This window comes from Pseudonaja textilis, chromosome 6, assembly GCF_049901715.1.
Source record: "Pseudonaja textilis isolate UNSWEBS1 chromosome 6, rPseTex1.2, whole genome shotgun sequence".
Taxonomy (NCBI): domain Eukaryota; kingdom Metazoa; phylum Chordata; class Lepidosauria; order Squamata; family Elapidae; genus Pseudonaja; species Pseudonaja textilis.
Window position 1 is genome coordinate 12723836 of NC_141995.1, and position 24893 is coordinate 12748728.

The following is a 24893-nucleotide window of genomic DNA, read 5'->3' on the forward strand; positions in this document are numbered from 1 at the left end:
TTACGACCTTTGTAGCATCCCCATGACTGTGTGTTCAACATTCAGATACCTGGCAATTGGTTCATAGTTATGACCTTTGCTGTGTCCCAAGGTCATGTGATCGTCTTTTGCGACCTTTTGATAAGCAAAATCAATGGGGAAGCCAGATTCACTTAACAACCGTGGTACTTACTCATTTAACAATTGGCAAGAAATGCCGTGAAATGGGGCAAAACCCACTTAACACATGTCTCACTTAACAACAGAAACTTTGGGCTCAATTGTGCTCATGACTACCTGTACTCAGACAAAAGCCCTGTTCAAGCATTAAGAAAATAAATCTGTGAGTTTTCACACTGCAATAAAAACACAACAGCAGATCCAATCAACGTGAAATCTAAAAACAGATGGAGCCAGGCTAGACTGCTCAAAAGAGAGTGCCAGGTAATTGCTTAGATAGGATGGGAAGAAGGAAGATACACAAGAAGATTTGATACTGTTTTCTTCGTAGAGAGCTTTCTCTTGAAACTCAGGAAATAATACTTATTTCTAGCTCTTGAATTTCCTGTTAGTTTTTCTAAGTGGTTCTAGTTCAGCCTGTAAGGGGAAAGCTGACAACTGGACTGTACACACAATAGCACTTTATTAAGCTACATCCTTTGAAACCATTCCTAGCCTTGCCATGAAATAACCACAGTTTCTTGCAAAGAGATTAATTGCTCCACACTCCACACTCCAGAAGAAAAGCTACTTGCATATCCATTGGTTTACATGTGAAACAAACCAAAAATCTAGCAAAAATTGGAAATGCATAATTCTTGTCTTAATTCAGGCAAATTATGGGATTGGGAGCTGCAGGGAAACAATCTAAAAGTGTCTTCGAAAAGGGGTTTAAACACTGATATTTAATAATACCAGTTTTGTTCAATGCAATGTTCTTCTCATAAAATGCATTAGATTCCTTAAAATGATAATTGTTCTATGCACTGCCTTGCTCAAATCCACTGCCGTTTTACAAGTACTTGCTCACACAGTTCTCAGATTTTCAAGTCAACCCTAAGGTAAGAAAGTTCTCAGTGTGTTATGTAGCAGTGCACTGAACAGATTAAAAGTAACTTAGTTTGAAGAATTTGCTAGTTTACAAACCGCAATCCAAGGTCTACTAAGCATGAATTGTTTGTACCACTTTGTAACACCTTGCTAAAACCACACTTAGAGTGTTGTATCCGGTTTTGATTGCCATGATATTTAAAAAAAAAAAAAAGATGTTGAGATTCTAGCAAGAGAGCAGAGAAGACCAATGAAGATGGACTGGAGATTAAAACGTATGAAGAATGGTTGGAGGAACTGGGTGTACCTAGTCTAGTGAACAGAAGGACCAAGGGTGACATGATAGCAGAGTTCAATTCTTGAGCGCCTGCTACAAAAAAAGAGGGAGTCAAGCCATTCTCCAAGCCACCTGAAGGCAGGACAAGAAACAATGGATAGAAACTAATCAAGGAGAGAACCAACTAGAAATAAGAAGAAATTTCCTGACAGTGAGAACAATTAATCAATTGTTAACAATTAAACTTGCCTCCAGAAGTTGTGAATGCTCCAACACTGGCAATTTTAAGAAGAGATTGGATAGCCATTTGACTGAAATGGTGTAAGGTTTCCCTGCTTGGGCAGGAGCTAGACTTGAAATCCTCCAAGGTCCCTTCCAATTCTATTACTCTATTCTGTTCCAACACGGTAAGCAAAAACCAAACCACATTATGGATTAGTGCGATGTTTTAACCCAAGTATTTTGACCAAAACACTTTCAACTGAGGAGAAATGGTGAATAAAGCAAGGATATATACCAATTACTATATATATGCAAGGGCATTTCACCTCTGTCCAAGCTTCATGAGCTCTAATATTTTTCTTCTACATAAGGCCAAGAGACCATGTAAAATGATACTTACATGGTTTTTATGTGACTCCCAAGTCCAAAAATCTTCTTCTAGGTCAATTATTTGAGGAATTTCATCTATGCAGAAGGTACTTATTTGCAGTGGGCATTTAGCCTTCATGTTGACCTTGAAGAAAATTATTTATAAATAAAAGCCATGGATTTTATATCAAGAAGTAGGACAAACTCTCCACAATCACTTCCAAGTCACCAGACATACCTTATACAGCTTTTTAAGCACTTTGAGGGTATTAATCCATGACTTGTCTTTGAGGAAAAGGTTATAATAAGGCAACATGGCTGATACACACGTCTTCAACATTTGAACTATTTGCTCTAAAAACGGATCTGGCAACAAGGACCAATAATTTTCTGAAAGAAAGATATTTTCAAGTCATTAAAAATACAGACAGGATCAATCGTATGCTAAGTAAGCCAAACTGAGGAAAATCCTTGAGGCTACAGAAGAGCTAAGCAATATTTTGAGGAGTAGAAAGCCAATTTTAATTTTAGTCTAGATTCCAAGATTAATGTCTAGAGGTGAACAACAATGAAGGAACTACTCTGAGGTAAACCCTTGTATTCAGATTGTCCTTCACTTGCAAGAGTTCATTTGGTGACCACTTGAAGTTACAACAGCACTGAAAAAAAGTGACTCACCACTATTTTTCAGCTTACTACCATTGTAGCATCCCCATGGTCACATGATCAAAATGTGGACTCTTGGCAACTGACTTCTATTTATGATGGTTGCAATGTCATGGGATCATGGGATCACTTTTTGCAGCCTTCTGATAGACAAAGTCAATGGGGAAGCCAGATTCTCTTAACAAACGTATTTCTAATTTAATATCTGCGGTGATTCACCCAACAACTGTAGCAAGGACTGTCAGAAAATGGGGCAAAACTCTCTTAACAAATGTCTCATTTAATAACAAAAATGTTGGGCTCAATTGTGGTCATACATTGAGGGTTATCAAAAGCTCTTGGTTTCTTTGGCTTGACATTAATCTTGCCAGATTAATGCATTATGCATTACCTGCATAACTATTAGATTTACCTGGTAAACTGTCAGGAGCGGATTCACCTTCCCTCTTTTTCTGCATACCAAAAATTCCAAACTATCTCTTTGCTCCCTAGAAAAGAGCCCCTCCCTTGTGCAACTCCGGACTACCTCATGCAACTCTTGTGACTAACTTGCCCCCAAGCCACTTGAGGCTTCCTATAGCAGTGAGAATACATTGTAGGACACATGTTAGGTTTTCCGCAATTTTCTTGATGCCCTCAAGGGCTGTCCTATAAAGCAGTGGCCCCCAACCTTTTTTGTGCCACGGCCCAGTACCGGCATCACAAAATGATCCGCGGCCCGGTACTGGCATCAGCACGCATGACAAGGCAAGGTGAGCCGAGCGACCAGCCAGCCAGCCATCCCCCGCTTCTCCCTGCCACCTTCAACTCCTCCTTTGTACCTTTGTCGATGGGCTTTGCTTTGGGACGGCTTCGGGACGATCGCTCGGCTCACCTTGCCTTGGGTGCTGAAAGAATCCTTGCGCCTTAGTTTAATTCAAAGCCCCCCCCCCCCTTTCAATGAAAGTAAGGCGCGAGGATTCTTTCAGCACCCAAACGCCGCTTTCCAACCGGAAAAGCTCACCCGGAAGCACTTTCTCGTCAAACAAGATGGTGGCGCCAGCAAACCGGCGGCCCGGTAGGAAATGTTCCATGGACCGGTACCGGTCCAGGGCCCGGTGGTTGGGGACCCCTGCTATAAAGCATGGTTCTGAAAACCACTGAAAACCTGGCTTTGTTCCCGGGTCTCAGTCAAAGTAGGGTGGCTGTGGAGCTCTTTTTGTTTTTCCCCCTTCTGTGGAATTTTTTAAGGTGTTGAGTTTCTCATTCTAGATATTCAGGATTTCCTCTCTTTTTTTTTCTTGCTTTATTTTATAATGGAAGTCACATTACATTGGATGGCTTCAAAATGTAACGAAACAAACAAACATTTAAGGTTTGTCACACAGAGAAAGGAACACCCTAGTTCTCTGTTACCTTGGAGGGCAAGATCAGAACCAGTGAGATGAATCTATAGGGAAGCTCTACAGATAGAGCCATCAAACAATGGACTAGATTTCCTCATGAAGACATAGATTCCCCTTCACTAGAGGGGTTCAAACATAGATCAGATAGCTATCTAGGATTAAATAATCTCTATGAAACCTTCTGTGCTTATGGCTCTATTGCTTTTGCTGAGAAAATGTAGAATTCTCTTGAGCTGAGAGACTGAGGAATATAACACGTGAATGAGGGCACACAGGATGTGTGAAAAGAGAAAAGGAGAATTGTCCCAAACTCACCTAGAATGTTGGAAGATCCTTTGCTCAGACCTGTGACAGCTTCAGCAAACTTTAAAGCTAGTGACGGTATCCTGTGTGCTTCAAGAGCAACACAGCACTCAGGCACCAGAAGAAAAATAGCAAGAGCTTCTTGGTGAGGAGAACTCCGTGGAAGAGCAAGAAATAGGTGGTCCAATAGAGAAGAACCGATCTGTTTAAAAACAGTAGGTATAGCTGGGTACAGATCTATCTAGTTTCAGAAGAAAAGCAGATATGTAAGAAGGAACGATTGTTGTCCTGTCCACTCCTGAACTGCAGCCCATTGTGGTGTAGCACCAGGCTGCACGATCAGAAATGACTTTGCCAGAACTGAATCTGTCTTAAGTGAGAAGATATTAAAAGGGCCTGCAAAGTGACACTAGTGTCCCATGAGGTTGAGGTTGCATGGATCAGGTAACAAGCCTTCTCTGTGTATGTTCTAGTCCAGTGGTCACCAACCAGTGGGCCAGGGACCACCGGTGGTCTGCACGAAAATTTTGGTGGTCCGCAGAGAAATGTCACTCCCAAAGCATCTCCCAAAGCAATTAATCCAGGCTGCACAGGAACACAAGGCTGCGCCGCCCACATGGTCCGCGGGAACACAAGGCTTGCATCACTTGCATTGCGAACAACATGAGGTAGTGAGGGGAGGGGGGAAAGGGTGGAGGGGGGAACTTGCCCCTGGGCTGCTTTTTTCTACTTCTTTCTTCTTCTGCTTTTGCTTGCATGCAAAGAAAGCAGGAAAAGTCTTTCTTTCTCTCCCCCAAACTCAGCCAGAAATGAGTCTGGGACCCTGCAAGGTATCCTGCTCCAAGAGGCTATGCCGGTGCAACAAGTCTCACAAAGACTCATTTCTGTCGGAGTTTGGGGGAGAGAAAGAAAGACTTCTGCTGCTTCTGCTGGTTTCCTTGCATGAAGCCAAAAGTCTCTCTCTCTCTCTCCCCGTCCCCCTGAGAACAGAGCTGGAGATGGTATCCTGTGAACCCAAATAAAGAATGAGCTTCTTAGTGTTATTTGTTGTTTTTACTCTGTAGCACTCTACAGAGTGACATGGGCTATGGATGGAATGGAGCACATCAGGACAGGACTTCTGTGTAATTGGAACTCATGAAGAGGCAGAGCTCCCAATTCCACAGGGAGATCTGCAGGGAGTTCTTACAGAAGTTGCGTTCCAGTTGGAGATAATGGTTATCCGAAGGCATCTAAAGCTGGGGTGGGAAGCCAAGTGCTCTCCCTGTGTTCTAGATTAGAATTTTGGTTTTTGGTTTTTGCTCTTACTGTTAGGACAACCTTCACACAACTGGAAGTTGTGTGGGGGATCAGGATTATATACCAGTCCATCTATGGATTCTCTCATCTGATCACAGAACAATCAATGGTCTGTCCAATGAGGAATAATCCCCGTATTGAAAGAAAAATATTTTTTCTTTACCTGCTGAGCAATCCAATCTGTCATAGCAAGTTCCTTCAAAACTACTCTTGCTTCTTGCAGATTCACTGGGACAAAACCGTCCATTGACACATCAGATCTAGGAGGAAAAATGGGGTGTCCATTTTCTGAGGAATGTCCAAGCTCAATCACATGTTTCTTAATGCTTTCATTCAGAAATTTTATACAGCGACCACCTGTATTTCCTCGCTTTTGGGCTTCAGATCTTTCAAAGCGAAAATGGACTTATCGGGATTTAAGGCTCTTCTTCAGATAAACCACTGGGAATTTAATTACACCTACTTAAAGCTTAGAACCAGATAAAAACTGAAATAAGGTTATGGGTGGGAAGGACAAATAATATATTTTATCTCCTTTTATATAGTTTGGAAATGATGGGGTGTTCGTTATTGCAAGATTCAGAATAGCCATGGCCTGGCAGTGACTTTTGCTCCTTGTTTTCAGTTTTTTGAGATTAACAAGTTTGAAGATGACTGCGATTTGTTTTCCAAATATCTGGCAGGGTTATGGGTCTGCAAACAGTAGCAATATGGCAATCCTTTGATAATCTCAAGAGCCTAGGGCCTTCATTTTTAAAGGCAATGGGACATTTTGCAGCCATAATGATTTGAAGAATTTGGAATGGATTTACACCTAAGCCTTAATTCAATCACAGAGCTAGTTAGGTTAATTAGTTAATTGAGTTGTTAACTACTCTGCAACCCAATTGACCTTGAAAAGTGGCTGGGAAGTTACAACTGTTCTGGAAATATTGTCCTGATCACATAGAAGAAAGGAGGGGGGGGGGGCAGATAAATGCAATAAACATTTTTTTCAGCTGTTAAATCACTTGGATTACACTAGTACAGTGATCCCCAACTTTCGCGGCTTAGTGGCCCGGCTGGGGGAGGAGAGAGGGGAACCCATAGTGGGCCGGTGCGCACATACACACAGCTCGACTTGCACAAGATGAGCTGCATGCACATATGCCTGCCGGACTGTCACTTGCATGAGTTGAGCTGTATGCCTGCATGTCCACCAACCCACCACTCACAAGGCCTGGTTGCGAAAAGGCCACAGCGAGGTAGTAGGCCCAGAGTTTGGGGATCCCTGCACTAGTGAATCAGGACTTGGAATTTTCTCCTGAGAATCCGACCACACTGCTGCACATACAACGCATGCTACTCACCTTGTTTGTAAAAAGCTTGCCGTTAAGCAAGGAGGTGAGGAGAAAATTTCTTCTATCTCCCTACCAAACAGATAAAAAGAAAAGCCATTAATAAAACAATAGCACACTAACCTATCTTTACACTTGTTTAGAAATAACTCCCACTGTGTCCAATGTGACTGAAATCACTTCCTTTAGTTTACAGTCCAAATAAAATGTGAATCGGAAAATATAAATAAGAGTTCATCAACTTCCATGTAAACCTTGACAAAGTTTACTTTTCACACATGTTAGCATACACATCTCACATCTTATATTTCTTTTCTTCCCTTTGGCTATAAAATTTACCGTTAGCTATTATATCAGGAAGAGTCAATTATGTCATACTGTGGCTCTGGATGAAATACCACAATTGACAGGGACCAATATTGCAAGAAATCACCGCCTTCCAGATGTTGCTGAACTACAATCTCTAACAGCTCTCGATATGCCTATGATGAGAACTGCAGGAAACTCAAGGTTCAACAACATCTGGAGAGCTACAAGTTCTCTGTAAAAAGAATGACTTTTTAACGTCCATTCAGAAATAACTTTGGTCTTTGGAAAACTTGCACAGGGTATAACACCTTAATTGCTCTTATTAACATTTGTTCAAGCTCCAGAAACTTAAATCTTATCCTTTACTGATCAGCGGTAGGGTGGAAACAGACAGAACTTTCTTTACTTCTAATAGGACCAGAATGTTGACCCATCCATCTGCTAGAGTACAGTTTTCAAGTCCAAAGGATGGAACATAATATTTTAGATTATTTATATGCCATTCATTCCCTTAATGGCTCAAGAATGCTGTATTGGTATGTGGGGATGAGAGAAGAAAAATTGCAATCTAGACCAGTGGTCACCAACCAGTGGGCCAAGGACCACTGGTGGTCCACGAGAAAATTTTGGTGGTCCACAGAGAAATGTCACGCCCAAAGGAGCCCCCAAAGCAATTAATCCAGGATGCACGGGAACTCAAGGCTGCACCATCCACATGGCCCATGGGAACACAAGGCTTGCATCACTTGCATTGTGAACAACACGAGGTAGTGAGGGGAGGGGGAAAAGGGCAGAGTGGGGGAACTTGCCCCACTTGCCTGCCTGGCCACCGGGCTGCTTCTTTCCACTTCTTTCTTCTTCTGCTTTTGGCTACTAAAGTCTTTCTTTCTCTCCCCCAAACTCTGCCAGAAATGAGTCTTTGAGACCCTGTAAGGCATCCTGCTCCAAGAGGCTGCGCTGGCAAAGACACATTTTTAACGGAGTCTGTTGCTTCTGCTGCTTTCCTTGCATGAAGCCAAAAGTCTCTCTCTCTCTCTTCCCTCCCCACTGGGAACGGAGCTGGAGATGGTATCCTTCGATCCCAAATAAAGAATGATCACTCAGTAGGAAAACGGGGTGGGGAATTTTCCTGCAGACTTTTGGGGGGATTTTCCCAGGGTCTCTGGTCCACGGGACTTAAAATTATGAGTTTGGTGGTCCCTGAGGTTCAAAAGGTTGGCGACCCCTGACCTAGGCCAGGGGTCACCAACCTTTTCAGGCACCACCAAACTCATAATTTTAAATCGCAAGGACCAGAGACCCTGAGAGAATCCCAAAAAAAACTCTGCAGGACCACATTTCTCTGGGGACCACCAAAATTTTCTCATGGACCACTGTGTTGGTGACCACTGGCCTAGGCAGCTGAGCTTGCAGAAGGAGTAGGGGCATGGCAAACAGAATAACAAAGTAGCAGAGTTGAAAGGGACCTTGGAGGTCTTCTAGTCCAACTCCTTGCTCAAGCAGAAAACCTTGCAGGAAACAGCTAGGGACCTTCCTAATTTTAAAACTCTAAAAGTGATGTACTTTCAGATGTGCAAAATTCTGCTAATGCAGCTTTACAGTAGAGATATTCCTAATGCTTCTTGCCTGCTTTACAGTAGAGATATTCCTAGTCATGCTTCTTGCCTGACTATCATAAAGGGCTGATAGATGCTTACAGAAATACAATTTTCTCGACAGAAACAGGCCAAATACAAGGCAATACAAGTAGCAACCTTTTAGCATTCTGTTGTGCTTCACTTCCTATTTCTGCTGACTTCCATTTCTCAATCAGTCCTCTGTCCAGCTGGCTGATCCTAGGCAAGACATCGAAAGAGGTGGCTGCACTAGCACACGCAGAAGCCTGAACAAAGAAAAACCCAAGTGAAAAAGTGTTGTTGCTATCTCACATAACTGATGCTTGAAAGTATAAACCTTTGAGAAGGCGGAGATCCATGGTCACTTCTCATTTCCTGTAGAAAGTGTCCCTGTAGAAAGTGGGGATGCAACTTTGGGGAAATTGTGTTTGGAAATATCACTGCAAGTTGACGAATCATCCAAATGTCTATGTAAAGAGAAGAAACTTTTCTGTGCAAAGAACACATTTCATTTAGGCCACTTGGTACTTATTAGAATAGCTATATTCACAAAATGCAGGTAGTCTTCATAGATAGATAGATAGATAGATAGATAGATAGATAGATAGATAGATAGATAGATAGATAGATAGATAGATAGATAGATGAAAGAAAGAAAGAAAGAAAGAATTCTTTATTGGCCAATTGTGATTGGACACACAACAAATTTGTCTTGGTGCAAATGCTCTCAGTGTACATAAAAGAAAAGATACATTTGTCAAGAGTCAAGAATCATCAGGTAGAACACTTAATAATAGTCATAGGGTACAATCAGCAATCAAATCATAGTAGGAAAAAGTCAATAAAAATCGTTAGGATAGCAGCAACAAGGTTACAGTCATAAATGGGAGGAGATGGTTGAAAAGAAGGATGGGAGGATTAATTGTAATGCAGACTTAGTAAATAGTTTGACGGATTTGGGGTTCGGGGAAAAACTGTTCTTGTGTCTAATTGTGCTGGTGTGCAGTGCTCTATAGCATCATTTTGAGGGTAGGAATTGAAACAGTTTGAGTCCGGGATGTGAGGGGCCTGTAAATATTTTCACAGCCCTCTTTTTGACTGATGCAGTATACGGGTCCTACATGGAAGGAATAGCGTCTTCTATAATCTATTTGAAGTGCTACACAGCCTACTGCTAGTAACTTAGCTTACTGATGGTTTGATAATGATGTTGAAGTCAAGACAGTTTACGAAAAAAATAAAAAGATTACCTGATACATATTGATAAAGTTGACATATGCTCCAGCAAAAACTTGGACTCCCAACAATTCTACAATGATATGAATATAAGTGTATTATTATTATAGTTCATTGCACAGACAGATATTATTATTGTAATAAGTACAATTTTTCTGTAATTTCTCCTCCTTCTTTTCTCTTGTGATTTACAGTGAGGGTGCTTCTGAAATTTCCAGAAGGAACTCACCTGCAGCTAATAATTCCTTTATCCCTCAAAATTCTTTTTCTTCATTAAACTTTCTAACATAAACATGCAGCAGCTCTCTGGTTCTCCACTAACAGAAATTTCCTTTTCATGACAAAGAGAGGGAGAATTCTGTGCTCACTCCAATCATACATTAAGTTTGATTTTACAGCCAGAACGTTGTGCACATTAGATTAGAATTTCAGAATTTACCCTATTAACGAAAAGCCTTTATTTTGCTTTCGCTGGTCAAGGAATTACATAGCTTTGCAATTCTCTATTTCTACACTTCTGCCAACTGATTAAAAAAATTTTTTTTTTTTAAAAATAAAAAAAAAAATAAAAAAAAAAAAAAAAAAAAAAAAAATAGGATAAGTTTATTTTTGTTTTCATTATTATTCCAATTTATTTAAAAATTAAAATATTTTTTTATTATTTTTTTTATTTTTTTTTTATTTTTATTTTTTAGGTAAGTTTGAGACTCCTAAAATTACTACAGGTAGTCCTCGATTTATGACCACACTTGAGCCTGAAATTGATGTTGCTAACTGAGACATTTGTTATGTGAATTTTACCCCATTTTACGATCTTTCTTGCCACAGTCATTAAGTGAATCACTGCAGTTGTTAAGTTAGTAACACAGTTGTTAAGTGAATCTGGCTTCCCCATTGACTTTCCTTGTCAGAAGGTCGCAAAAGGGGATCACATGATCCTGGGTCACTGCGACCAGACCGTCATAAATATGAGTCAGTTGCTAAATATCTGAATTTTGATCATATGACTTTGGGGATGGTGCAATGGTCGTAAGTGTGGGAAATAGTGATAACTCCCTTTTTTCAGTGTGGTTGTAACTTTTAATGGTCACTAAACAAACTTTTATAATTTGAGGACTACCAGTTTATCCTTTTTCTCTATCAGGATAAATGCACATTCGTCTGTACTCTTCCCAGTTCTTGTCATCTGGAGATGGACGAATATCCTGTTCTGAACTTCAAAAGCTACCAGAAAATCAATCAACCATTCCAAATTATGACATCTGCTCTCTCAGAAGTCAGAAAACGCAGTCTCCCAATTCCTACATTTTAAAAATGAATAGAACAATCCTTTGGAGCAGTAACTTAGACCATGATAATACTTGGCTCCAGAAAGCACTAGTCCTGGGGTTGGTTGGCACCTTAAGGCCCTCCCTCCATCTTTTAACTTCCAACTTATTTTATTCTTCTTTCTACTTGGCTCCTTTTACTGATTATATAAAGCATTTTTAAATGCTATGTTTTTATGCATTTAACTGAACTCCACCTAGAGTGATCCTGTGAATGAGATGGACATTATCTGCATCTGACAACTCAAATCAAATAAAAATTTAGGTCTTGATTTAGGGTATAACCAGTTTTGAGTCCACTTTCAGCCATGGAAACACATTGGGTGACTTAAGTCTAGCCATTAAATCTCAACCCAAACCACGTTACGAAGTTTTGTGATGATCTTGGCAATAAAAAAAATGGAGTTGCATTTGGACTTTTGGAGTAAAGCACAACACAAAAATCTAGAAAGACTCTTAGGTGTCACTTTTCAAAGAGAATTAACCATCTGTTTTCAAAGCCATGGAGTGTCTTAAATGTGCTTAATTGTGGCTGTATGTTGCTCCCTTGCGTTCTTCTATTATGACTATTTTGCATTCTGGATTTGTGTTTAGAAAAAGGTACCATTAGGGGCCAGAAGAGCATTGAGGTCAATGCACCGTCTTTCTTCCTGTCTGCTCTCCGATGCCGAACTTTCCGTGTGCTGAGGGAGACCACGTCCAAAAGACCACAACTGCCCAGAGGCAGAGACACAAAGAGTGTGATAACTGCAGAAAAAACAAAATACTGTCAGCTTCCCATATGAACAACTCTGCTCTCTATCTGATTGGGATTGTTATGGTTTAGAATAATCACATTAATAAAAGTTTCCTAATATTTAACATTAACAGAATAACAGAGGTGGAATGTCTCAGATGTATAGTCCTCTCATCATTTAAAGTTCCTGGTAAACCAACAGCCTCCAAAATGTTAGAAGTGCTCAATGCACTTTATTTTTTTTTATTTAAAAAAAGACTTTATTAATGTTCAAGGTATTAAAAAGTTTAAAAAAGAAAAAAGGAATACCACATTGACACTTAAGATATGTATATATATCTAAAACAAACATTTGGGGTATTTATAGTCTATGTGCTGTAGTTTATATCAATTTCCCTTTAAAGCTCAGGCACAACCACTCACATAGATGTGGAAGGAAAGAGATGGTACATACCTTCCACAGGAAACATGGGAAACTGGACCATCAATCTCATCGATTTTCTGAGGACCAATCTTTGAAGAGTTGTGTCCTAGTTGTCCAGCACTGTCATCTCCAAAGGTGAAAACATTGCCACTCTATGAAGGATGTTAACAAATCAAGCACCATCAAGTTTTCTCCCCATCCATTTCTATTAGTTTTATTAAACATTTCTGCTACTACATGTTGTAGTTTTGGAGAACAAAGGTTATATTTGCATACAAATGTGCCAGACTCCAACTGCAGCCATCTGATTTTGCAATATGGTCTTTGACAGCAACAAAAAGGAATTAACCAAAATAGTTTGAAGTTCCCAACCTCTTTTCTTCATTTCCACACTCTTAGAGCATATAAATGCATGTCTCTAATCCAGCAGTTCCTTCCTAACTCAGGAAGAAAAACAGCAATATAAAAGCTTAAAACAAAGCTAAAAATGCTTCCAATCAAAGAGAAAAACAAAAATATTCACCTATGAGCATTTTTTTGAAAAAAAAAACCTAATTCAAATCCTACTCACCACAATGACCCATTTTAAATAAAGTCCTTATGAAGAAATGGCTGAAAATGCTTAAGCAAATCTAAGTTCATAAATTCTGGACATCAAAAATGTAATTTGGTGGCTTCTGGCTTGCTTGGCATGTTGTGTGCAATCAGCCACTTGATTTGCAAGTTATACTTTTTGGTTTAGCATTCTCTGTCAACCGTGACCCATTTGGTAAGGCACGGTTTTAAAAAACATGGCTTGGCACTAATGGAACAAGTCATTGTCTCCACATTGCATTTGCCCTTGTGAAACCTCCTGCTACATCCTATTTTAAAAAGCTTATGATTGTAACACTTGCAACAGAATAGCTATCATCAAGTAATTGCATCAAGAGCTGCTAGCTATGATGTCTATGGTTTTTATCACTGAAGGTCATAAGCAGAATATTAGTATGTTCCTATTCACGGATGAGCATTTTGATGAGTGTTTTGGTGGCCTTTTGTTAGCCACTGTGGGGACAGACACCTGGACTTGGTATTCTGGTCAGATCTGATTGAGCTTTTCTTTAATTGTATACCTTAGAGCATAGGTCCCCAAACCCCAGTCCGTAGACTGGCACAAGTCCGTGACATGCCAGCAACCGGGCCACGCAAACAAGCAAAGCCCCATCCATGAGATATAGGCAGCATGCAAAACCCTGCCCCCTCCAGTCTGCAGAAAAACCTTTCTCTGCTGAACCGGTCCCTGGTGCCCAAAAGAATGGGGGCCACTGCCACAGAGACCACACCAGTTCCATCACTTCTTACATTTAGTACTCAAAGGCTCCTGAATATTCCGCAAAAGAATTCCCAATATCCAGTTAACAAACTGCTGCTAGCAGTATGGAAATTTCGTTTACGAAGACAATACCTTGGTGAGAACAGCTGTATGTTCATCTCCACAGCTAATGTAAGTCACATCAAGGTTTCTCAAGGCACTTACTGAGTAAGGTTTGAAGATCTGTTCTGTTGAAAACAAATCCCACCAGAATATTGTAGCATTTTATATGAATATTCCAAGAACCACCCCAAAAGTTTATCAAAATATGCGTTATCTATTAAGTCTATCAAAAATAATTACTGCAATTGAATTAAAGTTGTCACAGCAAGCTTTAAAAAGCTTTAAAAAGCCACTTTAGAAGTTTCCAAAATGTAAACCTTAGAATTGTCACCATCTTTGAAGTGAAGAACAAAAAACTTGGCTTGTGAAAAAGTTGTTTGTCTAGACCAGGGGTGGGTAACTATGGCAACTTTACAATCTGTGGATTTCAACTTCCATAATTCCTCATGGCCGGCTCAGGAATTCTGGGAGTTGAAGTCCACAGGTAATAAAGTTGCCATAGTTACCCACCTCTGGTCTACACTATGCCAGGCTGCATTTTAAAGATACTGAATGGGCTGAATGCACATTTTCCAGCAAAGGGGACAAACATGTGTTCAAGACACCACTACCATTTTTTTGTGCTCATATTCTACTTTGAACCTATCATTCAAACTTATAATAATTTTAAAATAATAAATTCCATTAAATATTTAATAATTAATGATTATGTCAGTTATATATTTTATTTATTTTAATAATGTTAAAGTTCGGTCATAAACTTAGCTCACTTCTATCCTGTGCCAGACAAGTTTTTTCTAAACAAATATATCTAGTAAAGGGATCAACCAGTGTCAGCCAGTTAGGTCGTCTAGGGAGAAGCTGATTATTTTAGAACTAATTCCCATGCCAAAGAAGACCTATAGCAATCATCTACGAGAATCAAATCATGTAATCTATTCTAAAGTACCAATTGACTGTTTTATAAGTCTATCCTTAGAACCTATTTCCCACCCTATTCTCCAAATCCTCTTTTGTTGAAATTTAATTCCCAAAAGTTGGTAACAAAAAATGTTTCATGATATCGCAGAGTCTCAAAGAGTCCCTTTGTAAGTTGCCTAGAGTTAAGATTTCCAATTTGTTTATACATCTGAGTCTTATTTTAAAACTCACCCAAGAAGCTTCTACAGTTCTGCTGAAGAACAGTTCTGCAGAACTGAAGAGGCTTCTTGGATGAGAAGGGAAACATCTCCAAGGAAAAGCAAAGGAAGTCCAGTTGCCTCTTGAAAAAGCACTTTGGGAGAACCATGGCATGGATGACTGAAAATCTCTATAGACTTGGTTTTTATTCTAAGTGAATCACCATTGCTAACCCATCTCTGCTGATCTTCAGTCAGCCTATCGATGCTTTAATACATTAGTTTACAAAGTTTAATTTTTAATTTATTTATTTATTGCCCAGTTCTATGCAAATGCAAGTCTACAGGTGCCTGTTTTTTCCTGCTTTTAAGGAGGTAAGGAAAAGTTCTAGGATGGGATTTCTTCATCTATATAGATGCAACTCTTAGGTTTGGATCCGTTTGTTTATAGGCTGAGATTATGATCATGATAAAAAGGAGTCAGTGCCACTATCTCTTAAATTAAAATCCAACAACAACCTTCACAGATTTGATATATATCCTGGTTATCAAGCCAGGTTTCTTTATGTTTTATTAAATGAATCACATATGGCCGGACAAGTGCAACATACTGAGATAAAGACTATGTTTACAACCACAATGGCTGGGATATCATAACATTAGAACCAAATCAAGTATAGTTTGGCTTAGTGTGTTTTTAATAATCCTGATAAATGCAGATGTCACATGACAGGAAGTACTGCATGGTGGCACTGTGGTTAGAATGCAGTACTGCAGGCTACTTCTCCTGACTGCTGGCTGCTTGCAGTTTGGCAGTTCGAATCTCACCAGGCTCAAAGATTGACTCAGCCTTCCATCCTTCTGAGGTGGGTAAAATGAGGACCGAGATTGTTGGGGGCAAGATGCTCACTCTGTAAACCATTTAGAGAGGGCTGTAAAGCACTGTGAAGCAGTGTATAAGTCTAAGTGCTATTTCTATTGCTATTTTACTTTAAAGATATGAAACCCTAGTTTTACTTATTCACTGTGTAACGTATACTTAGCAGGGTTGAGCCTGAGGTAATTTCTGTTTGAAAGAATAAAATGAAGACAATTATCAAAAGATTTACAGGTTTTATCTGACTCCATTTGATTATTAGAAATGAAGAGACAATTAAAAGGAAGTAACCAGGTAGCATGGACATTTTTTCCTGGGATAATTTGAAGATAGACTTACCTTTTGAAGTTTTCTGGTTTAAACCCAACTGATGTGCATTGTTCTTTCCCCAGCCATAGACCACTCCAGAAAGAGACAAGACAAAGGTGTGTGCCCCACCAGCAGCCACCTGAGCCAAGGGGATGCCAGCAAGAGAGGAAATGTTACACGGAGTAGCCTGGGATGGAAGTTCTTTACCAAGACCCAGCTGACCATGGCTGTTCTGTCCCCAGGAAAATACTTGCCCATCTTCATTGGAGGCAAAAAGGAAGAAAAAAGCCACCATTACATTGATTAGAGTACGAATTGGTAACTTGTTCAGGTAAACAAGGGTATAGCCCCTCAACGTTTAAGAGTTTGCCAGATCGGAAACATTTAAGAGTTTGCCAGATCTGAAAAATTATCACGCCCTCAAAATTGTATCTGCTCCCTCCTGAAATCTTGTAGATTCATGGAATGAGTTTGGGTGGAACATCACAAAAACCATTCAGAGTTAACCATGGATGCTTTTATTCCTGCAGACTTTGCATTGCCATTGGTTTTAAGTAGAAGGACAGCTGAAAAGCTTTCATTTTTGTGGAAATACCTTCCATGTTGCATTAGCTTCTCTAAATGGTTGGGGCAATTGAATTCAGAGTCGAACTTGAGCTGTCACACATGACAACTACCAGGCTGATAAGTGTCATCACATGCACAGATCTACATTCTCCTTGGCTTCATATATTTATTTATTTATCTGATTTGTCAATGACTTACAAGATATTCTCATGTATAAACATGAGAATAAATACAGGAAATAGGTGCAAATAAATGGGGACAATAGGACAAGGGCTGGATAGTTTAAGGTTAAAGGAGTTGAGGTTTGAGGATGTAACAACAGGGTTAGGTAGTGCATTCCAGGCATTGACCACTCTATTGCTGAAGTTGTACTTTCTGCAATCAAGTTTGGAGTGGTTTATATTGAGTTTGTATCTGTTATGTGCTTTGTATTGTGGCAGTTGAAGCTGAAGTAGTCATTGACTGGTAGGACATTGTAGCAGATAATTTTGTGTTCTACACTTAGGTCCAACCATAGGCGGCGTAGTTCTAGGTTGTCCAAGCCCAAAATTTCATGTCTGGTGGTGTAGGGCAGGGGTTCCCAACCACCAGGCCCCAGACCGGTACCGGTCCGGGGAACATTTTCTACCGGGCCGCCGGTTTGCTGGGGGCCGCCATCTTGTTTTGATGAGAAAGTGTTTCCAGGTGAGCTTTTCCGGTTGGAAAGTGGCATTTGGGTCCTGAAGGAATCCTTGCACCTTAGTTTCATCGAAGGCGGGGGGCGGCTTCGAACGAAACTAAGGCGCGAGGATTCTTTCAGCACCCAAGGCAACGCGAGCCGAGCGACCATCCCGAAGCCCATCGACAAAGGTACAAAAGAGGAGTTGAAGGTGGCGGGGAGAAGTGGGGGACGGCTGGCTGGCCAGTCACTCGGCTCGCCTTGTCTTATCATGCGTGCTGATGCCAGTACCTGGCCATGGATCATTTTGTGATGCCAGTACCAGGCCATGGCACAAAAAAGGTTGGGGGCCACTGCTGTAGGGTATTCTGTTGCGAGCAGAGGAATGTAGTATTCTTCTTGTGAAATACTTCTGGATCCATTCAATTGTATTAATGTCCAATGTACAATGTGGATTCCACTGTATAGGTAATCCTCGACTTACAACAGTTTGTTTAGTGACTGTTCAAAGTTACAATGGCACTGAAAAAAACGACTTAGCTCCGTTTTGCACATTTACAACCATTGCAGCACCCCAATGGACATGTGATCAAAATTCAGATGCTTGGCAACTGACTCATATTTATGATGCTTGCAGTGTCCCAAAGTCATGTCATAACCTTTTGCTACCATCTGATAAGCAAGTCAATAGGGAAGCCAGATTCAACAGCTGTGTTAGTAACTTAACAATTGCAGAGATTCTCTTAACAAATGTGACAAGGTCATAAATGGAGCAAAACTCACTTAACAAATGTCTTAGCAACAGATATTTTGGGCTCAAAAAGGAGACCAATTATATTTTAGATTAACTTTACTGATAGGAGACAGGTTGCCATAACAAACACTTCTTGAAATTACTTTTTACATTTTATAACTTTGGGCCTGATCCTGCAGCTACTCAGAAATGAGCTTTGGGCTGTGGACCACAGTTCACTAAATGCATGATTTTTGAGAAATCATCATAGTATCTTTAGTGAAGAGAGGAGAAAAAAATATATTCAAAGAATAGCATAAAATCAGCAGGAAGAAGTCAAGGAATTTACCAGTAGTTATTTAATTGCACTGATGCAGATAATCCTTTCTGGGATTATCTGTTTGCATCAGGCTTTGCCTTCTAAATTCTGTATTAAAGCTAGATTTATAGTAATCTTTAAAAAAATCTAGGCACTGCCTAGGAAAAACTTAAACTAAGAAGAAGCATTTGTGTAGATGCACAGAAAAAACGGTAGTAGAAAAATGAGCACCCTTCCCCCATCCAAAATACTGTAATTAAGCAAAAAAAAGTTATTGCAAAAAGGATCAAATCGGTTCTTACCTTTGGTAAGGACTATGGAGTGATAGTGTCCACAAGCAACTTGTATAACATTGTATTTAGATAAAGCATCTATTTTCCTATAGAATTTACAAGAAGAGAAATAATTCATTTGCATTCCAGATACAGAACCGTATCATGATATAAAGATTCTTGGCATGGCAGTTCTATCTACTTAAAATAGAGTATTACCAGTTTAAAGAAAATTGCTTTGTGAATTAAATAAATAATAGGATGAGCATAAAAAAAAAATTATCAAAATTTTTATTTATCAAAAAATTTATAAAAATTATCAAATGATATTTTAATCAATAGTAATTATTTGAAATCTTACTTATACTCGACACATACACTAATTAGGGAAAAATGTTAACATTAAGCAAGATTTTTTGGAATAATCCATTAAATCGTTTGTTTCTTTAGCTTCTATTCTAGGATAATTTTGTGCCACATTGACACTGTTTGGTTAGTTGGACTGTAATTTCCTTCATTATTCGCAGGGTATAATGGGAGTTGGAAACCAAAATATTTGAGGATACCAGATTAGGGGAAGCTATGTTAAAAAAAATAGAACAAATAAGTAAGATAGAAGCAGACTGATGAAGTACATTATGCACTATGAAAGATTATGCAATAATAAATTGCTTATCCTTTAAGGGTGTTTGTTTTCCAAAGGTTATCATGACTAGGAGCCATAGTACCACGGTGGTTAGAATGCAGTATTGCAGACAATCTCTGCCCACAGAGATGCTATAAACCACCCAGAGTGTGCTGTAAAGCACTACGGGACAGTATGTAAGTCAAAGTGTTATTATTGTACAAAATTGCTATTGCTATTTTGTGATGCTTCCTTAACTGTCTAAAGCAGCACCTACAACAGTAAGCCTCCCCATTCCAGCTATGGGAGGGATGTAGACCTGTTGCAACAACTCTTCCAAGCTTTCTTAGCCAGAAAGAATGGAAATACCCTACCTCTATGAAAAGGAATATGCAAAAGGTCACCAATTTATCCTATAAACGTCTCCTGTTTGGAAAGCTACCCATTTATTCCAAGTCAGAAATGCAGCACAGATCACAGCTAGAAGAAGGTCCCAAGTGCACAACTCAGGATTCAACCCTGTGTTTTCCTGACTAAAGGACACCTATGGCTTAGACAACGTTACCTGGCAATGACATGAATCAATTACTTACTTTGGAGTCGAAGAGTCCTTTAGTTCTCCAGTGCCAAGCTGTCCAAAACCACCAGCTCCCCATGAAAATACCTTCCCTTGGCTGCTGATGGCCAATGAATGCTCCTTTCCACAGCTTATGTAGACAATCGCCTGGGCTTCCAAGGCTTGGATTGGTTCTTTCCAGGAGACAAAAAAAGAGTTTAATTTGCATGGTTATTAGAAGGATCTAGGACAGGGGTGTCAAACAAACAGCCTGCAGGCTGGATCCGGCCCACGATAGGCCCTAAGTTGTCCCTTGGGGCTGCCCCATGCCACCCCAGCCTCAGCCCAACCCTGGCCCCACCAACTCATTCAGATGAGACAACCTGGCACCCCCAGCCCCTCAGGGCAAACAAAATCCTAATACAGCTTGCGATGGAATCAAGTTTTATACCCCTGATCTAGGATCTATGAAAGCCCAGTTGCTTGCCACTTTGCCGCTTTGGCATCAGGACACCGCTTGCAGCCTTGGTGTTTGACGGCTGGTCTTCCCACTAGCCACCTCCTGTGCTGGGGTCCCTCCCTTGTTCAGAGTATTGCAGTGTAAATTCAATGCCAGAAAAGTAAACACAGATGACCGAGGCTTCATTGAACTTCTTTATCAACATATAAAGTAAATTTTACAATACCAGTTGTAGATTTCTCCAACACGGAGCAAACAGAAGCAGACATCTTACAGGTTCAGAGCAGAACACCAACTCAAAAGTTCAGAAACAGGTATCAGTTTCACTTTAGTTTAGCAGGCAAGCAAGACACACAGCAGAGGAGAGAAGCAGTTTCATTTTCAATAGACAGACTCAGAGCTTAACATAGCTGCAGAGCTTAATATAGAGCCATGCCCAGGCTACTTCTAGTTTGTTTCCAAACAGTCCTCAGTGGCTGACTTAGTTGCTATGCCTATTCATTGGCTGACCTTGTTACCATGCTCTATTCCAGTTCATGAATATACTCTGACATCCCCCAGGTATGGCAAACCCCAGACTGGGGTTTGACAACAAGATACTGATCCTCACTGTTTCACTGGTCTTCCCAACTTCTCTCCAGGGAGGAAACAGCTCAATGGATTTCATACCCCTTGAGCCTGCTCTTACTTAAGTCTCAAAAAGGGTAGGAAACAGGACTTTCACATTGATATAGTTAAGGATGAGCTGGACCTGGGTCACCCAGAATTAGAGCGTTGTGGCCCCGTCGGAGCCTGGGTCCAAGGAGGAGGAAGAGATAGTCATCACAGAGATGAGGGAATATGACAGAATAGAAATGCTGACAGAAAGATGCAAATGGTGCAGAGGTGGTATTCAGCAGGTTCTGATCAGTTCTGGAGTATCGGTAGCGGAAATTTTGAGTAGTTTGGAGAACCAACAAATACCACCTCTGAATGGAGATTTTACAGTATCTTTCTTATATTTGGATTATTTGGTGATCTTTGGATTTTTGGTTATTATATTTGAATGACTAAAATCAATCAGGTGGTTGTTTAAAAATTTATACAATGGCACCACTTCTGGATGAATTGAAAATGGAACTTAAAAAGTACAAAGAAGATGCACAAGAAGGGAAGGGTTCTTTTGGCTTCATTTTTCAATTCTTAGAAATGGAGATTTGGAACTATGAGAAACAACAAGAAACGACTGCAAAACAAGAAGACTGGGACAAAGAAGAAGCCATCTTGAATGAACAAGTAATTCTATGTGGAGAAGAAAAAGGAAAGGGGGGAAGGAGAATGGAGAATTTAAGACTTAAAAAAAAACCAAAGAAAAGAAAAATAATTCAAAAAATGAGTATAATACTGGAAAGCAACAGAAAAGGGGAAAACAGAAGAGAGAAATAGAGGTAGAGAGACAAGGTGGTAAAAAGGGGAGAGGGAAGAAGGACAGGAAAAGAAGTTACAAAGGACCGGAGCAAGATATAGAGAAACAGGACCTATTTAGAGATAATGGGTGAAAATCTCACTGAAAAAGGGATTCTGTAAAGGTATTGTGGAAAGGGAACTTCACCAGGACAGGGGTGACACCCAAGCAGGAAAAAAGCCCAAAGGGAACATCAGGCCAGCCATAAAACAAACTTGCATAGGAAAAGAGATTTGATAAAAGGTATTGAAAGAAGCCCCCTAAACAAAAGCCAAGTAATTAAGAAAGCTAGGGAAACAAGAAAAAGAAATCCCTTACAAACAAAAGGCCATGCCAAATCAGCAAAACAAATAGACAAAAGACACATAGCAGACAGGAGATTGCCACTAAACAAATATAAGAAATGAAACTAATAATCCAATCAAACCACCCCGCAGAGTTTACCCTCTGATGGAATTGAAGACAGCCCCCCCTGACAGGATTTAAGCACTCACACACAAAAGGAGAAAAGGTATAAAAATCAGGAGTTTATTACACAAAGCTGGCTAGCCCCAGGAACGCAGACTTCTTGCTATCTCTAGCCTTACTGAAAATTAAAGAAACCTGCTCCCAAGTAGTTGCCTCTGTGTATTGGAGCACTCCCAGCAGGAAAACTGAATCCTCAGAAGAAAGGCATTTTCCAGCCTTTCAACAGTATATAAGATTATATTGTTATATTAGTAATAGAAATAACTTTAGAAAATTGGAAACAATGTATGATTAAAATGAGGGATAAAATAGTGTAATTTAGTGAAATGTTTGTGAATAAAATAAGTGAAATAAAATAAATGAGAAAATTGAATTAGGAAGGAATGGGAACATTTTAATTAGTTAATGTTTTATAAAATATAAGTGGGGGGGGGGGAATTAACTATGGAAAGCTTATAATTGTCCCCATAGAAGTATGCTATTAAATTGAAAAGTAATGTTAAAGAAGTTAAGACTTTAATGAATATTAATATTAATCATAGAATTGAATTGGAATGGAATGTTGTTTTAATTATATACATTTATTATTTTTTTCTTTTTTTAAGAATACAGTGTGTATTTTAAGAATGTACCAAGCAGAATCCGAATGGAAGTTATGTATTATATTGAATGTTACAACTTTAGGGAAAAGATATAAAGGCGTCATACTCCAATCAGTAACTACAGGAGAAATTTTGTTTAATGAGAAAAGATAATAGATAATTGAAACAGGACAGACAAAAAATATAAATACAATGATTTGAATTGAAATGAGATAATTAAAATAAAACTGAGAAAATTAAAAGAGGGGAGAAGCTATGCAGGAAATGTAAAATAGTAATAAGATATGGAATAGAATATAAAAATGAGCATGAACCTGAATTTGTGTCTGTACGAAGAAATGTAACTCGGGATTATGCTGCTTTCAAAAAAGATGTTTTATTTGTATTTTTTTTCTCTTTGTGAAAACTCAAATAAAATTTACAGAACAAGGAGGAGGAGGAGGGGAAGGAGAAGAGGAGGAGGAAGAAGAAGAAGGAGGAGGAGAAGGAGAAGAAGACTAATCACTGGCTGTATTATCCATACCCACCATTTATGGAAATGGATTTACAACAGAATTTAACCAGGGGTTTTAAGAGTAGAAGACAGGAGCAGGGAACACTTCAATTGGCGGACAGCATCCCATGCTTTAATTCAGGGGTCTCCAACCTTGGTCACTTTTAAGACTTGTGGACTTCAACTCTCAGAATTCCTCAGCCAGGTTTGTTTGAAGTCCACAAGTGGCCAAGGTTGGAGGCCCCTGCTTTAATTTATTGTAACGAGGAATGTTCTTTACAAGATCAGCGTTCCCATTCATCCAGGTGAATCGGGTATTTCTCGGGACACCGTAGCTGCAAAAGTGTCCCTTTCGGGGGCGGGGGGAATGCTATTTGATGGAAACCCGCCCTCCCCTGCTGGAATCCCCAACCTGGATGGGAGCCTCGCCCGCGTAACACAAAGGAGGAACGCGAAACCGAAAGCGATCGCGGAGAGATTCGTTTTCAGCAGCGCTCCTCGAGAAAACGAAAACGAAACTCAAACGATCCGCTGTTGGCCAACCGAGTTGTTTTGACGTTGAGTTGGCGGTGGGGGTCAACGAACCGGGCCTAAAAGGGCCAAGGCGGTGAGAACCAGGAGAGGTGCGTTCAAAGTCGCCCACCAGGAAAGGGCCGGCTGGGTCTAAACACCCCCTGCCCGTTCCTACCTGGCAGGTAGCATCGCTGCCGTCCCGCGGGGAGCTTCCTCCCCAGCTGTCCCTGGGCGTTGTCTCCGCAAGAAGCCAGGCTCCCGTCGGCGAACAGCAGCAGCGTGTGCCGCTCCCCGCAGGCCACCAGGACAACCGCTTCTTGCCCGCCAACCGCTGCCGAAGGGAGACGGAGAGGAACCGGCTGGGAAGCCCCTTCCTCGCCCGAGCCCAGCTGCCCGTAGGAGCCGTCCCCCCAACCGAAGAGCATGGCGATCCTCGGTCTCTGGCTGCTTCACCCCGAGATTTCTCCCAGCGCGGAATTCGGCCTTCCTCCCCCACCGAATAGCAACCTTGAGGGCGGCTCAGCTTTGATAGACGGGTGTAAAAAAAACCCAACAACGCTGCCGTCTTTGGCCAGCCCCGCCCTGCCCAGTTTTCCAGGCTCTTCCCAGTCTTGTTGGATACATTGTAGAGAAAAGGAGGGGGAGGATAGAGAGAGAAAGAAAGAGGAAAGGAAAGGAAAGGAAAGAAAGAAAGAAAGAAAGAAAGAAAGAAAGAAAGAAAGAAAGAAAGAAAGAAAAGGATTGCAGAGAAAAAAAATTAAGGAAGGCAAGCTTCCTCTGACCAGGCCTGGGTCTCTTAAGAGAGATCTGGATAGCTGTTTCTGAAAAGTTGCTGGCTGGTACAAGCATCTTAAAAATAGAATAGGGAAGTTGGGAGTCTCTGGAGATTCTCAGTCATCCAGGCCCTGGTTGTCCCAAAGGTGCTT

The 24893-nt window shown here is 40.4% G+C and overlaps 1 protein-coding gene across 1 annotated transcript in view; it reads right to left on the bottom strand.

The window, feature by feature from the left end:
* The window catches only part of HERC6 (HECT and RLD domain containing E3 ubiquitin protein ligase family member 6), a 37278-nt gene extending 12677 nt beyond the window's left edge, over positions 1–24601 (bottom strand). Inside the window, exons 1-14 of the mRNA XM_087935905.1 lie at positions 24143–24601; positions 20025–20181; positions 18837–18913; positions 16288–16515; positions 13984–14078; positions 12567–12688; positions 11981–12123; positions 10063–10121; positions 8951–9078; positions 6900–6959; positions 5714–5810; positions 4264–4453; positions 2136–2287; positions 1929–2042 (exon numbers count right to left, since the gene is read on the bottom strand). Coding sequence (XP_087792031.1) covers positions 1929–2042; positions 2136–2287; positions 4264–4453; positions 5714–5810; positions 6900–6959; positions 8951–9078; positions 10063–10121; positions 11981–12123; positions 12567–12688; positions 13984–14078; positions 16288–16515; positions 18837–18913; positions 20025–20181; positions 24143–24392 — 1872 coding nt within the window. The 5' untranslated portion in view covers positions 24393–24601. The remainder of the gene's footprint in view (positions 1–1928; positions 2043–2135; positions 2288–4263; positions 4454–5713; positions 5811–6899; positions 6960–8950; positions 9079–10062; positions 10122–11980; positions 12124–12566; positions 12689–13983; positions 14079–16287; positions 16516–18836; positions 18914–20024; positions 20182–24142) is intronic.
* Positions 24602–24893: the final 292 nt, after the last annotated feature.